This window comes from Pecten maximus, chromosome 4 (assembly GCF_902652985.1).
Source record: "Pecten maximus chromosome 4, xPecMax1.1, whole genome shotgun sequence".
Classification (NCBI taxonomy): Eukaryota; Metazoa; Mollusca; class Bivalvia; order Pectinida; family Pectinidae; genus Pecten; species Pecten maximus.
The window spans coordinates 4,195,199-4,214,774 of NC_047018.1; the positions used below are offsets into that span (position 1 = coordinate 4,195,199).

The 19,576-nt window shown below is 36.5% G+C and overlaps 1 protein-coding gene across 1 annotated transcript in view; it reads left to right on the forward strand.

The window, feature by feature from the left end:
* The window catches only part of LOC117325018 (DNA-directed RNA polymerase I subunit RPA1-like), a 90,302-nt gene that overhangs the window by 21,775 nt on the left and 48,951 nt on the right, over nt 1-19,576 (forward strand). The window contains exons 5-11 of the mRNA XM_033880892.1: nt 4,557-4,746; nt 6,823-7,123; nt 9,240-9,392; nt 13,373-13,513; nt 14,611-14,831; nt 15,796-15,907; nt 16,733-16,744. Of these exons, the coding sequence (XP_033736783.1) occupies nt 4,557-4,746; nt 6,823-7,123; nt 9,240-9,392; nt 13,373-13,513; nt 14,611-14,831; nt 15,796-15,907; nt 16,733-16,744 (1,130 nt within the window). The remainder of the gene's footprint in view (nt 1-4,556; nt 4,747-6,822; nt 7,124-9,239; nt 9,393-13,372; nt 13,514-14,610; nt 14,832-15,795; nt 15,908-16,732; nt 16,745-19,576) is intronic.

A 19,576-nucleotide genomic window follows, 5' to 3' on the forward strand; every position in this document is an offset into this window, starting at 1 on the left:
TAATACTGTAGGTCAGGTAATACTGTAGGTCAGGTAATACTGTAGGTCAGGTAATACTGTAGTAGATCAGGTAATACTGTAGTAGATCAGGTAATACTGTACTAGATCAGGTAATACTGTAGTAGTTCAGGTAATACTGTAGTATATCAGGTAATACTGTAGTAGATCAGGTAATACTGTAGTAGATCAGGTAATACTGTAGTAGTTCAGGTAATACTGTAGTAGATCAGGTAATACTGTACTAGATCAGGTAATACTGTAGTAGTTCAGGTAATACTGTAGTAGATCAGGTAATACTGTAGTAGATCAGGTAATACTGTAGTAGATCAGGTAATACTGTACTAGACCAGGTAATACTGTAGTAGATCAGGTAATACTGTAGTAGATCAGGTAATACTGTAGTAGATCAGGTAATACTGTACTAGATCAGGTAATACTGTAGTAGTTCAGGTAATACTGTAGGTCAGGTAATACTGTAGTAGATCAGGTAATACTGTAGTAGATCAGATAATACTGTAGTAGATCAGGTAATACTGTACTAGACCAGGTAATACTGTATTAGATCAGATAATACTGTAGGTCAGGTAATACTGTACTAGATCAGGTAATACTGGTGTAGATCAAGTAATACTGTACTAGATCAGGTAATACTGTAGTAGATCAGGTAATACTGTACTAGATCAGGTAATACTGTAGTAGATCAGGTAATACTGTACTAGATCAGGTAATACTGTAGGTCAGGTAATACTGTAGGTCAGGTAATACTGTAGGTCAGGTAATACTGTAGTAGATCAGGTAATACTGTACTAGATCAGGTAATACTGGTGTAGATCAGGTAATACTGTACTAGATCAGGTAATACTGTAGTAGATCAGGTAATACTGTAGTAGATCAGGTAATACTGTTCTAGATCAGGTAATACTGTAGTAGATCAGGTAATACTGTAGTAGATCAGGTAATACTGTAGTAGTTCAGGTAATACTGTAGTCGATCGGGTAATACTGTACTAGATCAGGTAATACTGTAGTAGATCAGGTAATACTGTAGATCAGGTAATACTGTAGGTCAGGTAATACTGTTGTAGATCAGGTAATACTGTACTAGTTCAGGTAATACTGTACTAGTTCAGGTAATACTGTACTAGACCAGGTAATACTGTAGTAGATCAGGTAATACTGTAGTAGTTCAGGTAATACTGTACTAGATCAGGTAATACTGTACTAGATCAGGTAATACTGTTGTAGATCAGGTAATACTGTACTAGATCAGGTAATACTGTAGTCGATCAGGTAATACTGTAGTAGATCAGGTAATACTGTAGTAGATCAGGTAATACTGTAGGTCAGGTAATACTGTAGTAGATCAGGTAATACTGTACTAGATCAGGTAATACTGTAGTCTATCAGGTAATACTGTAGTCTATCAGGTAATACTGTAGTAGATCAGGTAATACTGAAGTAGATCAGGTAATACTGTACTAGATCAGGTAATACTGTAGTCGATCAGGTAATACTGTAGTAGATCAGGTAATACTGTAGTAGATCAGGTAATACTGTACTAGATCAGGTAATACTGTAGTAGATCAGGTAATACTGTACTAGATCAGGTAATACTGTAGTCTATCAGGTAATACTGTAGTCTATCAGGTAATACTGTAGTAGATCAGGTAATACTGTAGTAGATCAGGTAATACTGTAGTAGATCAGGTAATACTGTACTAGATCAGGTAATACTGTACTAGATCAGGTAATACTGTAGTCGATCAGGTTATACTGTTGTAGATCAGGTAATACTGTAGTAGATCAGGTAATACTGTAGTAGATCAGGTAATACTGAAGTAGATCAGGTAATACTGTACTAGATCAGGTAATACTGTAGTCGATCAGGTAATACTGTAGTAGATCAGGTAATACTGTAGTAGATCAGGTAATACTGTAGGTCAGGTAATACTGTAGTAGATCAAGTAATACTGTAGTAGATCAGGTAATACTGTAGTAGATCAGGTAATACTGTAGTAGACCAGGTAATACTGTAGTAGATCAGGTAATACTGTACTAGATCAGGTAATACTGTAGTAGTTCAGGTAATACTGTAGGTCAAGTAATACTGTACTAGATCAGGTAATACTGTACTAGATCAGGTAATACTGTACTAGATCAGGTAATACTGTAATGGATCAGGTAATACTGTAGTAGATCAGGTAATACTGTAATGGATCAGGTAATACTGTAGTAGATCGGGTAATACTGTAGTAGATCAGGTAATACTGTAGTAGACCAGGTAATACTGTAGTAGATCAGGTAATACTGTACTAGATCAGGTAATACTGTAGGTCAAGTAATACTGTAGTAGATCAGGTAATACTGTAGTAGATCAGGTAATACTGTAGTAGATCAGGTAATACTGTAGTAGATCAGGTAATACTGTAGTAGATCAGGTAATACTGTAGTAGATCAGGTAATACTGTAGTAGATCAGGTAATACTGTAGTAGATCAGGTAATACTGTAGGTCAGGTAATACTGTAGTAGATCAGGTAATACTGTAGTAGATCAGGTAATACTGTAGTAGATCAGGTAATACTGTAGTAGGTCAGGTAATACTGTAGTAGATCAGGTAATACTGTAGTAGATCAGGTAATACTGTAGTAGATCAGGTAATACTGTAGGTCAAGTAATACTGTACTAGATCAGGTAATACTGTACTAGATCAGGTAATACTGTAGTAGATCAGGTAATACTGTAGTAGATCAGGTAATACTGTACTAGATCAGGTAATACTGTAGTAGATCGGGTAATACTGTACTAGATCAGGTAATACTGTAGTAGATCAGGTAATACTGTACTAGATCAGGTAATACTGTAGTAGATCAGGTAATACTGTACTAGATCAGGTAATACTGTAGTAGATCAGGTAATACTGTAGTAGGTCGGGTAATACTGTAGTAGATCGGGTAATACTGTAGTAGATCAGGTAATACTGTAGTAGATCGGGTAATACTGTACTAGATCAGGTAATACTGTAGTAGATCAGGTAATACTGTAGTAGATCAGGTAATACTGTACTAGACCAGGTAATACTGTACTAGATCAGGTAATACTGTAGTGGATCAGGTAATACTGTAATGGATCAGGTAATACTGTAGTAGATCAGGTAATACTGTACTAGACCAGGTAATACTGTAGTAGATCAGGTAATACTGTAGTAGGTCAGGTAATACTGTACTAGACCAGGTAATACTGTACTAGATCAGGTAATACTGTAATGGATCAGGTAATACTGTAGTAGATCAGGTAATACTGTACTAGACCAGGTAATACTGTAGTAGATCAGGTAATACTGTACTAGATCAGGTAATACTGTACTAGACCAGGTAATACTGTAGTAGATCAGGTAATACTGTAGTAGGTCAGGTAATAATGTAGTAGTTCAGGTAATACTGTAGTAGATCAGGTAATACTGTACTAGATCAGGTAATACTGTAGTAGATCAGGTAATACTGTAGTAGATCAGGTAATACTGTAGTAGATCAGGTAATACTGTACTAGATCAGGTAATACTGTAGTAGATCAGGTAATACTGTACTAGATCAGGTAATACTGTAGTAGACCAGGTAATACTGTACTAGATCAGGTAATACTGTAGTAGATCAGGTAATACTGTAGGGTAGGTAATACTGTAGGTCAGGTAATACTTTAGTAGTTCAGGTAATACTGTAGTAGATCCAGTAATACTGTAGTAGATCAGGTAATACTGTAGTAGATCAGGTAATACTGTAGTAGATCAGGTAATACTGTAGGTCAAGTAATACTGTACTAGATCAGGTAATACTGTACTAGATCAGGTAATACTGTAGTAGATCAGATAATACTGTACTAGATCAGGTAATACTGTAGTAGATCAGGTAATACTGTAGGTCAGGTAATACTGTAGGTCAAGTAATACTGTAGTAGATCAGGTAATACTGTACTAGATCAGGTAATACTGTAGTAGACCAGGTAATACTGTAGTAGATCAGGTAATACTGTAGTAGATCAGGTAATACTGTAGTAGATCAGGTAATACTGAAGTAGATCAGGTAATACTGTAGTAGATCAGGTAATACTGTAGTAGATCAGGTAATACTGTAGGTCAGGTAATACTGTACTAGACCAGGTAATACTGTAGTAGATCAGGTAATACTGTAGGTCAGGTAATACTGTAGTAGACCAGGTAATACTGTAGTAGATCAGGTAATACTGTAGTAGATCAGGTAATACTGTAGTAGATCAGGTAATACTGTAGTAGATCAGGTAATACTGTAGGTCAGGTAATACTGTAGTAGATCAGGTAATACTGTAGTAGATCAGGTAATACTGTAGTAGACCAGGTAATACTGTAGGTCAGGTAATACTGTAGGTCAGGTAATACTGTTGATAAAAATCACCTTAGATACAGGGCTAACATGAATTATTTGAACAGTGATGTATTCTCAGGTTTGTGTCTGTATAAACAGTAAGTGATTGCAGACCAATAATACCATCTTATAGTTATTATTTCATGCTCTTTCTAATTACAGAAACGGGAAAACTTGAAGAAATTTCTACTGTGAAAAATGTTGAAGCATTCAAAAATACGGAAATCAGTAATTTCATTCGTAGCAAGCTGATGTTGACATCAATTTCTTGCCCTCATTGTAAAAGCAAGAAAAGGCAAATCAAGCAAGAAAACAATGTGAAATTTTTACTGTCTGGGAAAAGAAAAGAAAAGTAAGTTAATTTAATTCAGGAGTAAAGATTGTATATATCATTGATAGCATACATAAAGGTAAGTTATATCCAATGAATTATCCACACGACACTACAAGAGGACTCCTGGTTTGTCAAACAGGAACAATTTCATAAAAATAGTACCATGTCATCAGCCTCATCCTCCCCAGCATCCACCATACATAGAATTTCTTTATTTCCGGTCCTGTTGTGGGATATATATCTGATTTGAATATAGAACTTATGTAAAACTGAAAGACATCTCTTACTGCCCAAATATCTTGAGTTGAGTCCTGGCTTGATGTAGATAAAAGAACATTCATACCAAGCACTAACACAACCCAAACTGAAATACTGGTCGTCTGTGTATATGGGGCCCTCACAACCCAAACTGAAATACTGGTCGTCTGTATATATATATATATACCCTCACAACCCAAACTGAAATATTGGTCGTCTGTATATATGGTACCCTCACAACCCAAACTGAAATACTGGTCGTCTGTATATATGGGGCCCTCACAACCCAAACTGAAATACTGGTCGTCTGTATATATATATATATACCCTCACAACCCAAACTGAAATATTGGTCGTCTGTATATATGGTACCCTCACAACCCAAACTGAAATACTGGTCGTCTGTATATGTGGGGCCCTCACAACCCAAACTGAAATACTGGTCGTCTGTATATATATATATATACCCTCACAACCCAAACTGAAATATTGGTCGTCTGTATATATGGTACCCTCACAACCCAAACTGAAATACTGGTCGTCTGTATATATGGGGCCCTCACAACCCAAACTGAAATACTGGTCGTTTGTACCCTCACAACCCAAACTGACACATTAAACAGGTACAAAGCAGCACATAGAACAGATATCATAATACCAGCTCAGTCACAGATATACAACACTAACTTGAGCTCCAAACACACAGATAATACGATACACTATGTAACACTTGAGGACTGCAAGGCATACATCCCATATGTAGCCCCCAAGCCCTCACACAATGATGCACCACAGCAGCTTTTTATTAGCTCACCTGGTCCAAAGGACCAAGGTGAGCTTATGCCATAACGTAGCGTCCGTCTTCCGTCCGTCTGTCGTCCGTCTGTCAACAATTGACTTCTTCTTCATAACCACAGATCAGAATTTGACCGGTCAGAAGTATCCCTATGTGGTGGGGACTCAAAATTGTACAAATGATGGGGCTGACCCCCCAGGGGTCTGAGGGGCGGGGCCAAAAGGGGTCAATTTGGCTCTATTAATACAACTTCTTCTCTGAAACCGAGCAATGGATATTGCTCATATTTGCCTGGTAGCATCAATATTGGGTAGGGATTCAAAATTGTACAAATGAAGGGGCTGACCCCCCAGAGGCCTGAGGGGTGGGGCCAAATGTAGTCAATTTGGCTATATTGATATAAATGACTTCTTCTCTGAAACCGAGCAAAGGATATTGCTCATATTTGCCTGGTAGCATTAATTTTTACTATGGGGTGGGGATTCAAAATTGTACAAATGACGGGGCCGACCCCCTGGGGGCTGAGGGGTGGGACCAAAAGGGGTCAATTTGACTAAATTGATATGAACAACAGCTCATATTCGACTGGTAGCATCCTTTAGGGTAGGGATTCAAAATTTTATAAAGGAAGGAACTGACCCCTGTGGTGCAGAAGGCCGGTCAAAAGGGGTCAATTGGTTTAAACAACTTCTATTCTGAAACTAAGCAATGGATATCACTCACATTTGTGTGGTAGCATCCCTATGGGGTTGCACCAAAAGTCAATTTCATTTCATGGATTAATGCATTTTTTGGCATAAAAACCTCACATACCCCTATAAAATGCCTATGATATACTGACATAGCAATACCAGTGACAAATATACTTAATCATCATTCTTGTTTCATATCTCATGAAATCCAGGTGAGCGATACAGGCCCTCTGGGCCTCTTGTCTTTTATCTCATACCTGCACAAAAAATTAAAACCCCATGTCCCTGCACACAAAATGAATGCCATATCACAATATGATGCAGTTCATAGCTTTTTGTAAATTTCAGAATTGCAGTTAAGAAGTCCACTGGAAGTTCAGTGTCTAAGAATGATGAGGAGGATATCTCAATGGAAATGAACACCACACTGCCGGAGGAGGAGGAGGAAGACCGGAGCAGCCTCACATTTGACAGTATAGAACAGACATATATATCCCCTAGCCAAGCCCGAGATCACCTGCGTCTGTTGTGGAAGCAAGATAGAGTCATCCTGAAGAACCTTTTTCACTCTTTGGCCAAGGCTGCCGATGATTCACCCGACATTTTCTTCCTGCAGGTCATTCCTGTACCCCCATCAAGATTTAGGCCGGTCAGTCTGGAGTTACCTCCCTTCAATTCTTCTTCCTTCAATGCTTTAGAATTATTTCCCACCAGTACACATATGTACAATTCACCTGCTGAACTCTCATAAACAGTGTTTTTCACCTAAATTTTACTAGTTTTTCCCAGCATTATTCATGGTAATGTAGTGGGGATATCCATGACCTAATTACTTCATTTTGAGAAACTAGCTGTAGTAAAAGAACAAATTTTTATCTATAAATCAAGGCAAAAGTGTTTTCACAGATTATTCTGTACTAGAATAGGTATTTATACACCTCAATTAATAAACACTTGGAAAAGGAAGGTAATACTAAGTCCCTGTCTGTGCGGCCATGCGTCCGTCCATCCATTTGTCCCTGATAACCTAATTTGTACATGATATCTCATAAACCCCTGGAGAGATTTTGTTCATATTCACATCACAGCATCTTGCCATCAAAGTCTACACCTGAGTGTACAATGGTGTTTGTCGGTCAAGGTCAAAGGTCATACTTGACCACTGAACAGCTAGATTAAAGCTTGCAATTGTGTACAAGATATCTCATGAACCTACACATGGACAGATTTAGTTTGTATACACATGATTCAGTTTTATTGGTAATCTGACAAGGTTAAAGGTCAGAGCTCACACTTGACCATTTTTGAAATGAAAAAGGTTGTGTACAAGATAGCTATGAACCCCTTGACAGATTTATTAGTCCCCTACCGGTGAAACCGGGGGGACTACAGGTTTTGCCTGCGTCCGTCCGTCAGTCCGTTCGGTTAAAGTTTTGGTTAAAGTTTTATAATGGCACACCATTCACTTAATAATGGTATTAGGATGCTCATTCTTTGCATAGAGGTTCTTTGGGTGTGTGGCATTACTTTTATATGGCTAAAACTGATTTTTTTTTTTTTTTTTTGAAATATTTGGCATATTATGAACTTAACTTTTTTCTCTGTATTCTTCAGGTTAAAGTTTTGGTTAAAGTTTTATAATGGCACACCATTCACTTAATAAGGGTATTAGGATGCTCATTCTTTGCAAAGAGGTTCTTTGGGTGTGTGGTACATTTAAAACTGAAAAAAATATTTTTAATTTTTTGAAATTTTTGGCATATTATGAACTTATTAATAACTTTTTTCTCTGTATTCTTCAGGTTAAAGTTTTGGTCAAAGTTTTATAATGGCACACCATTCACTTAATAATGATATTAGGATGCTGATTCTTTGCAAAGAGGTTCTTTGGGTGTGTGGCATTACTTTTGTTCAGTTAAAAATGAAAAAAGTTATTTTCATTTTTTGAATTCTTTTCCATATTATGGACTTAACTGTTTTTTCTGTATTCTTGAGATTAAAGTTTTGTAATGGCTCTCCATTCACTTATTAATGGTATTACTACTATGCTGTGCTATGCAGAATCATATTTATATTTCAATCCAAGGCTGTTATTACACATTTCACTTTAAATTCACTTTAGATTCTTTTACTCTGTACAGTACACATACCAAAAGAATACCTGAATATCTTTTAGGGGCAGGAAACATTGTTTATTCAACCCAATAGAGTTGAATTTACACATTGTTTGGAATGAACTTATTTTCATAAAATGATCATGTTTCAGTTTCGGCTAAACTTTTTTACTCAAATTTAGCTAAAGTTTTAACTTGAGGGCGCCGGTAGGGGACATGTATTGGTTTAGTAATACTCACAGAAGGCTTGTTTATATCTATGTGAGCCCCCATTCTTGAAGGTTGTAGAAGTTCATACATGTTTGATAATAAATAGTAGCCCCATAATTTGCAGAATTTCTACATAAAACAAGTGAAATATGTATAATGGGGAATATGAAATATTACTAGCTTAAGAGAAAAATAAGTCTACATTGTATAGAAAATGTCATGTGGATTTTTCTGTTTCAATGTTAATTGATTGATAGTCAACTCAGAAACTGCATTTGGGGCTCTGCCTGTTATGCTGGTCCACATCTGAGACAGGTGTTTGTTTGTCATAATATATCTGTGATACTCAACCATTTCAGTCTGCTAAACTTATTGACAGGGTCAATGTTGACCCCAGTTCAACATAATTCATCATCCTCCATTTAATTTCACTGTTTACAGATCTCCATGATGAATGGCAGGAAATTTGAAAATCCTCAGACTGCCAACCTCTGCAGCCTGCTTGTGGATGCCTCTCATATGAGACAGCTGTTGGAGGTTATTGAGAAAAAGAAAAATAAAGAAGGTGAAAATGTGGAAGAAGAACTCACCAAGGTATTTGATTTTAGTTTGTGGTACTTGTAATGTAAATATTTGTTGTCTCGGTGGATCATAAGGGTTTGGTAAACCCTGAACAAATCTGTTATGTACATCCATTCTTTAGAAGAACTGTTTTGTCCTTATCTGAGTAACTTCTAAATACTAAAGCAGTCTTTTGTTTTTGATTGCCCTTTGTTTATCTCGGCATTTTGTCCTGGGTTCCTACATTTTCAAAATAATTTCTTTGAAAATCAAACATTGCCTTTGTAGTGAAAGGTGAGGGTTAATGTGTGTCGCCTATAACTACTCTATAAATAATATACATATACATATAGATATATATAAATACAAATCTAATTAAAGTGCAAGATAGTATATAACACTCTATGTATTTGACAGCCATATATTGATCCGCCTTGCCTTGCTCTTGTTTAACAAATGTGAATATGGGCTATTCCATTAAAATATCTACCTCACTCCAGGACTCCACATAATCACTTCCATCCATAGTTGGATTACCTTCCTATTACTTCCATGTAATTTATTAAAAAAAATTCTATGGGTGGTACCCCTTAACCAAACCTGGAGTCCTGGGATGGGATGGACGTTTTTATGGAAAAAACTTTTGTTTCCAGGGTGACATGCTGTATAATACCTTATGTTGTGTTACCAGGGTGACATGCTGTATAATACCTTATGTTGTGTTACCAGGGTGACATGTTGTATGATACCTTATGTTACCAGGATGACATGCTGTATAATACCTTATTTTGTGATTCCAGGGTGACATGCTGTATAATACCCTATTTTGTGTTACTAGGGTGACATGCTGTATAATACCTTATGTTGTGTTACCAGGGTGACATGTTGTATGATACCTTATGTTACCAGGATGACATGCTGTATAATACCTTATTTTGTGATTCCAGGGTGACATGCTGTATAATACCCTATTTTGTGTTACTAGGGTGACATGCTGTATAATACCTTATGTTGTGTTACCAGGGTGACATGCTGTATAATACCTTATGTTGTGTTACCAGGGTGACATGTTGTATGATACCTTATGTTACCAGGATGACATGCTGTATAATACCTTATTTTGTGATTCCAGGGTGACATGCTGTATAATACCCTATTTTGTGTTACTAGGGTGACATGCTGTATAATACCTTATGTTGTGTTACCAGGGTGACATGCTGTATAATACCTTATGTTGTGTTACCAGGGTGACATGCTGTATAATACCTTATGTTGTGTTACCAGGGTGACATGCTGTATAATACCTTATGTTGTGTTACCAGGGTGACATGCTGTATAATACCCTATTTTGTGTTACTAGGGTGACATGCTGTATACTACCTTATGTTGTGTTACCAGGGTGACATGCTGTATAATACCTTATGTTGTGTTACCAGGGTGACATGCTGTATAATACCTTATGTTACCAGGGTGACATGCTGTATAATACCTTATGTTACCAGGGTGACATGCTGTATAATACCTTATTTTGTGATTCCAGGGTGACATGCTGTATAATACCCTATTTTGTGTTACTAGGGTGACATGCTGTATAATACCTTATGTTGTGTTACCAGGGTGACATGCTGTATAATACCTTATGTTGTGTTACCAGGGTGACATGCTGTATAATACCTTATGTTGTGTTACCAGGGTGACATGCTGTATAATACCCTATTTTGTGTTACTAGGGTGACATGCTGTATAATACCTTATGTTGTGTTACCAGGGTGACATTCTGTATAATACCTTATGTTGTGTTACCAGGGTGACATGCTGTATAATACCTTATGTTACCAGGGTGACATGCTGTATAATACCTTATGTTTTGTTACCAAGGTGACATGCTGTATAATACCTTATGTTGTGTTACCAGGGTGACATGCTGTATAATACCTTATGTTGTGTTACCAGGGTGACATGCTGTACAATACCTTATGTTGTGTTACCAGGGTGACATGCTGTATAATACCTTATGTTGTGTTACCAGGGTGACATGCTGTATAATACCTTATGTTGTGTTACCAGGGTGACATGCTGTACAATACCTTATGTTGTGTTACCAGGGTGACATGCTGTACAATACCTTATGTTATGTTACCAGGGTGACATGCTGTATAATACCTTATGTTGTGTTACCAGGGTGACATGCTGTATAATACCCTATTTTATGTTACCAGGGTGACATGCTGTATAATACCCTATTTTATGTTACCAGGGTGACATGCTGTATAATACCCTATTTTGTGTTACCAGGGTGACATGTTGTATAATACCTTATGTTGTGTTACCAGGGTGACATGCTGTACAATACCTTATGTTGTGTTACCAGGGTGACATGCTGTATAATACCTTATGTTGTGTTACCAGGGTGACATGCTGTATAATACCCTATTTTGTGTTACCAGGGTGGCATGCTGTATAATACCTTATGTTGTGTTACCAGGGTGACATGCTGTATAATACCTTATGTTGTGTTACCAGGGTGACATGCTGTATAATACCTTATGTTGTGTTACCAGGGTGACATGCTGTATAATAACCTATTTTGTGTTACCAGGGTGACATGCTGTATAATACCTTATGTTGTGTTACCAGGGTGACATGCTGTATAATACCTTATGTTGTGTTACCAGGGTGACATGCTGTATAATACCTTATGTTGTGTTACCAGGGTGACATGCTGTATAATACCCTATTTTGTGTTACCAGGGTGACATGCTGTATAATACCCTATTTTGTGTTACCAGGGTGACATGCTGTATAATACCTTATGTTGTGTTACCAGGGTGACATGCTGTATAATACCTTATGTTGTGTTACCAGGGTGACATGCTGTATAATACCTTATGTTGTGTTACCAGGGTGACATGTTGTATAATACCCTATTTTGTGTTACCAGGGTGACATGCTGTATAATACCTTATGTTGTGTTACCAGGGTGACATGCTGTATAATACCTTATGTTGTGTTACCAGGGTGACATGCTCTATAATAACCTATTTTGTGTTACAAGGGTGACATGCTGTATATTAACCTATTTTGTGTTACCAGGGTGACATGCTGTATAATACCTTACGTTTTGTTACCAGGGTGACATGCTGTATAATACCCTATTTTATGTTACCAGGGTGACATGCTGTATAATACCTTATGTTTTGTTACCAAGGTGACATGCTGTATAATAACCTTTTTTGTGTTACCAGGGTGACATGTTGTATAATACCCTATTTTGTGTTACCAGGGTGACATGTTGTATAATACCTTATGTTGTGTTACCAGGGTGACATGCTGTATAATACCTTATGTTGTGTTACCAGGGTGACATGCTGTATAATACCCTATTTTGTGTTACCAGGGTGACATGTTGTATAATACCTTATGTTGTGTTACCAGGGTGACATGTTGTATAATACCTTATATTGTGTTACCAGGGTGACATGTTGTATAATACCCTATTTATTGTTACCAGGGTGACATGCTGTATAATACCCTATTTTGTGTTACCAGGGTGACATGCTGTATAATACCCTATTTTGTGTTACCAGGGTGACATGCTGTATAATACCCTATTTTGTGTTACCAGGGTGACATGTTGTATAATACCTTATTTATTGTTACCAGGGTGACATGCTGTATAATACCTTATATTGTGTTACCAGGGTGACATGTTGTATAATACCCTATTTATTGTTACCAGGGTGACATGCTGTATAATACCCTATTTTGTGTTACCAGGGTGACATGCTGTATAATACCCTATTTTGTGTTACCAGGGTGACATGCTGTATAATACCCTATTTTGTGTTACCAGGGTGACATGTTGTATAATACCTTATGTTGTGTTACCAGGGTGACATGCTGTATAATACCTTATGTTGTGTTACCAGGGTGACATGTTGTATAATACCTTATGTTGTGTTACCAGGGTGACATGTTGTATAATACCTTATACATTTGTATTATGTTTCCAGGGTGTTTTATCTCAGATCAGTGGTAGTACATTGATGGAGAAGCTACAAAGCTGCTGGATACAGATGCAGAACCATGCCAACTCAGTCTTAGACTGTGACCTTGACAAACTGGCCAAGGACAAATTTCCAGGTGTTAAACAGGTAAGACACTAAACAATCTATCTGTTTTTAAGCCTGCCGTGATGATTGATAAGTTAGAATACATTTGCAGAGAAACTGTATGATGTCATGTAATTTGTCCAGTGTTGTTATAACCAGTATAAATGACAAATACCACACAAACTGGTAGTACATGTACTGTTATTGTAATTCACATAACAAAGTCAGTTGCTGTTGTTGTGCTGAAATCAATATGTCCATCTGTAAATGGAAGATTGTCCGATTAACATTCCTTACTCTACCAGCTTTCACCAAACTTCAAGGAAGATGGTATTTGACCAATGATTCAGTTGTCTCCATTCATTGATAGTTTTGTGAGATGTGTTCCTTTTATTATGTTTGTCCGGAGTTATTCTCTTTTATTTTTGGGGAAAAAAACATTTTAGAAAGACTTCAAGTCTAATCTAAAAGTTTTGGTGCAGGTGTTGAAAGGCCTCCGTAAACTCCATTTATAAGATATCAGTGTACTAGGCTAAGGGTACTAATATTGTATTTCAAGGTTGTGTTGGGTTAATTATTACTTCCCTGAGTCAGAATGAATGATTTTTGTGAAAGAAAGCTGTATTTTAAAACATTTAGGACTAATACGTTTTATGTTATGTCCAATATTAATATGAGTATATTGGGATATGGATTCCAGTTGGTGAACCCACTCCCTGGTGTGTGGTATATAGTGATATACAATGTGAGGCGAGCTTTGTACCGATGGTGAACTCACCCCCTAATTCTAGTGTGAGGTATAGTGATATACAATGCGAGGCAAGCTTTGTACCGATGGTGAACTCACCCCCTAATTCTAGTGTGAGGTATAGTGATATACAATGTGAGGTGAGCTTTGTACCAATGATGGTACTCTTGTTTAAACATTTAATTTAGTACATTAATTATTTCTTTGAAATGAGGTCAGATTATATTATTTGTCGTACAGATATAGTAACTTATGTTAGCCTTTGTCTTACAGATATAGTAACTTATGTTAGCCTTTGGTTTACAAATATGGTAACTTATGTTAATCTTGAATTAGCTTACAGAATTATATAGTTTCTTATGAACTTGTAGTTAAGTGATTTTATTTATAGTTGTTAGAGAAAAAGGAAGGCCTGTTCAGAAAAAACATGATGGGAAAGCGAGTGAATTATGCTGCGAGATCAGTCATCTCTCCAGATCCATGTATCAACACAAATGAAATTGGTGTTCCCGAAGTTTTCGCTAAGAAGTTGACATACGCTCAGCCTGTTACACCGTGGAATATCCAAGAGCTGCGCCAGATGGTGATCAACGGGCCTAATGTCCATCCAGGGTAAATCTATTACGTATACCTTAAATATGTTTATATTGTACTAAATGTTGGACCCAGGCAAGTCTCTCTAGTTTTGTTAAGATAATGCTTTCCACATATATCCATTTTACCAAAATTATTTTTTATCTTTATCTGAAAATGGTTAATGTTTTGGATGCTTTTAGATTTCCTTTAAACTTTATAGAATATAATAACTGAATAACTTATAAGCTCATCTGCTGAAATATCTCGTATGTTGTCACAGAATGTAGTGAGTTAGATGGATATGAGATATATCGTATGTTGACACAGAATGTAGTGAGTTAGACGGATATGAGATATATCGTATGTTGACACAGAATGTAGTTAGTTAGATGGATATGAGATATATTGTATGTTGACGCAGAATGTATTGAGTTAGACGGATATGAAATATATCGTAAATTGACACAGAATGTAGTGAGTTAGATGGATATGAGATATATTGTATGTTGACACAGAATGTAGTGAGTTAGACGGATATGAGATATATCGTATGTTGACACAGAATGTAGTGAGTTAGATGGATATGAGATATATCGTATGTTGACACAGAATGTAGTGAGTTAGATGGATATGAAATATATTTTATGTTGACACAGAATGTAGTGAGTTAGATGGATATAAAATATATTGTATGTTGACACAGAATGTAGTGAGTTAGATGGATATGAGATATATTGTATGTTGACACAGAATGTAGTGAGTTAGATGGATATGAAATATATTTTATGTTGACACAGAATGTAGTGAGTTAGATGGATATGAAATATATTGTATGTTGACACAGAATGTAGTGAGTTAGATGGATATAAAATATATCATGCCACTGTGAAATATTTATTGTTATGATATATATCATAAGTATGGATTGAACATATTTAGGCCATCTATTGTTTTATAGAAATTCTAGATCAGAAATTCTATTAATAATATTTTATCACAGGGCTTGTTTTGTCATGAATGAAGATGGCTTTAAGACCATGCTCAGTGCCAAGGATCAAACACAGAGAGAAGCTGTTGCTAAGCAACTTCTCACTCCTGGAGCTAATCATCTCGCCTATAGAGAGTGTAAGAAGGTGACGCGATAGGTATGACATGATTATTGAACTCAAAAAAATCCGGGGGACTACAGGTTTTGCCTGCGTCCGTCGTCAGTCGTTCGGTTAAGTTTGGTTAATTTTATAAGGGCACACATTCCCTTTAATAAGGTTTATGCTCATTTTTTGCAAAAGGGGTTCTTTGGGTGTTGCATTATTTTTATAGGTAAACTGATTTTTTTTTTTTTTGAATATTTGCTATTATAAACTTAACTTTTTTCTCGTATTCTTCAGTTAAAGTTTTGGTTAAATTTTTATAATGGCACCATTATTTATAAGGTTTAGGGCTCTTTTGCAAAGAGGTTCTTTGGGTGTGTGGTACATTTAAAACTGAAAAAATATTTTTAATTTTTTGAAATTTTGGCATATATGAACTTATTAATAACTTTTTTCTCTGTATTCTTCAGGTTAAGTTTTGGTCAAAGTTTTATAATGGCACACACACCATTCACTTAATAATGATATTAGGATGCTGATTCTTTGCAAAGAGGTTCTTTGGGTGTGTGGCATTACTTTTGTTCAGTTAAAAATGAAAAAGTTATTTTCATTTTTTGAATTCTTTTCCATATTATGGACTTAACTGTTTTTTCTGTATTCTTGAGATTAAAGTTTTGTAATGGCTCTCCATTCACTTATTAATGGTATTACTACTATGCTGTGCTATGCAGAATCATATTTATATTTCAATCCAAGGCTGTTATTACACATTTCACTTTAAATTCACTTTAGATTCTTTTACTCTGTACAGTACACATACCAAAAGAATACCTGAATATCTTTTAGGGGCAGGAAACAGTGTTTTATTCAACCCAATAGAGTTGAATTTACACATTGTTTGGAATGAACTTATTTTCATAAATATCATGTTTCAGTTTCGGCTAAACTTTTTACTCAAATTTAGCTAAAGTTTTAACTTGAGGGCGCCGGTAGGGGGACATGTATTGGTTTAGTAATACTCACAGAAGGCTTGTTTATATCTATGTGAGCCCCCATTCTTGAAGGTTGTAGAAGTTCATACATGTTTGATAATAAATAGTAGCCCCATAATTTGCAGAATTTCTACATAAAACAAGTGAAATATGTATAATGGGGAATATGAAATATTACTAGCTTAAGAGAAAAATAAGTCTACATTGTATAAGAAAATGTCAGGTGGATTTTCTGTTTCAATGTTAATTGATTGAGAGTCAACTCAGAAACTGCATTGGGGGGCTCTGCCTGTTATGCTGGTCCACATCTGAGACAGTGTTTGTTTGTCATATATATTCTGTGATACTCAACCATTCAGTCTGCTAAACTTATTGACAGGGTCAATGTTGACCCAAGTTCAACATAATTCATCATCCTCCATTAATTTCACTGTTTACAGATCTCCATGATGAATGGCAGGAAATTTGAAAATCCTCAGACTGCCAACCTCTGCAGCCTGCTTGTGGATGCCTCTCATATGAGACAGCTGTTTGGAGGTTATTGAGAAAAAGAAAATAAAGAAGGTGAAAATGTGGAAGAAGAACTCACCAAGGTATTTGATTTTAGTTTGTGGTACTTGTAATGTAAATATTTGTTGTCTCGGTGGATCATAAGGGTTTGGTAAAACCCTGAACAAATCTGTTATGTACATCCATTCTTTAGAAGAACTGTTTTGTCCTATCTGAGTAACTTCTAAATACTAAAGCAGTCTTTTGTTTTTGATTGCCCTTTGTTTATCTCGGCATTTTGTCCTGGGTTCCTACATTTTCAAAATAATTTCTTTTGAAAATCAAACATTGCCTTTGTAGTGAAAGGTGAGGGTTAATGTGTGTCGCCTATAACTACTCTATAAATAATATAAATAACATATAGATATATATAAATACAAATCTAATTAAAGTGCAAGATAGTATATAACACTCTATGTATTTGACAGCCATATATTGATCCGCCTTGCCTTGCTCTTGTTTAACAAATGTGAATATGGGCTATTCCATTAAAATATCTACCTCACTCCAGGACTCCACAATAAATCACTTCCATCCATAGTTGGATTACCTTCCTATTACTTCCATGTAATTTATTAAAAAAAAATTCTATGGGTGGTACCCCTTAACCAAACCTGGAGTCCTGGGATGGGGTGGACGTTTTTATGGAAAAAACTTTTGTTTCCAGGGTGACATGCTGTATAATACCTTATGTTGTGTTACCAGGGTGACATGCTGTATAATACCTTATGTTGTGTTACCAGGGTGACATGTTGTATGATACCTTATGTTACCATGATGACATGCTGTAGTAATACCTTATTTTGTGATGCCAGGGTGACATGCTGTATAATACCCTATTTTGTGTTACTGGGGTGACATGCTGTATAATACCTTATGTTTGGTTACCAGGGTGACTGCTTGTAAAATCCCCTTAGGGTTGTGTCCCCAGGGTGACATGTTGTATGATCCCTTTAAATGTTACCAGGATGACATGCTGTATAATCCTTATTTTGTGATTCCGGGGTGACATGCTGTATAATACCCTATTTGTGTTACTAGGGTGACATGCTGATAATACCTTATGTGTGTTACCAGGGTGACATGCTGTATAATACCTTATGTTGTGTTACCAGGGTGACATGCTGGTATAATACCTTATGGGTTGTTACCAGGTACATGCTGTATAATACCTTATGTTGTGTTACCAGGGGTGACATGCTGTATAATACCCTATTTTGTGTTACTAGGGGTGACATCTGTATAATACCTTATGTTGTGTTACCAGGGTGACAGGCGTATAATACCTTATGTTGTGTTACCAGGGTGACATGCTGGATAAGTAACCTTATGTTACCAGGGGTGACATGCTGTATAATACCTTATGTTACCAGGGTGACATGCTGTATAATACCTTATTTTGTGATTCCAGGGTGACATGCTGTATAATACCCTATTTGGTGTTACTAGGGTGACATGCTGTATAATACCTTATGTTTGTGTTACCAGGGGTGACATGCTGTATAATACCTTATGTTGTGTTACCAGGGTGACATGCTGTATAATACCCTATTTTGTGTTACTAGGGTGACATGCTGTATAATACCTTATGTGTGGCTACCAGGGGTGACATTCTGTATAATACCTTATGTGTGTTACCAGGGTGACATGCTGTATAATACCTTATTTACCAGGGTGACATGCTGTATATACCTTATGTTTGTTACCAAGGTGACATGCTGTATAATACCTTATGTTGTGTTACCAGGGTGACATGCTGTATAATACCTTATGTTGTGTTACCCAGGGGTGACATGCTGTACAATACCTTATGTTATGTTACCAGGGTGACATGCTGTATAATACCTTATGTTGTGTTACCCCAGGGTGACATGCGTATAATACCTTATGTTGTGTTACCAGGGTGACATGCTGTACAATACCTTATGGTTGTGTTACCAGGGTGACATGCTGTACATACCTTATGTTGATGTTACCAGGGTGACATGCTGTATAATACCTTATTGTGTTACCAGGGGTGACATGCTGTATAATACCTTATGTTATGTTACCCAGGGTGACATGCTGTATAATACCTTATGTTGTGTTACCAAGGTGACATCTGTATAATACCTTATTTATGTTACCAGGGTGACATGCTTAGAATACC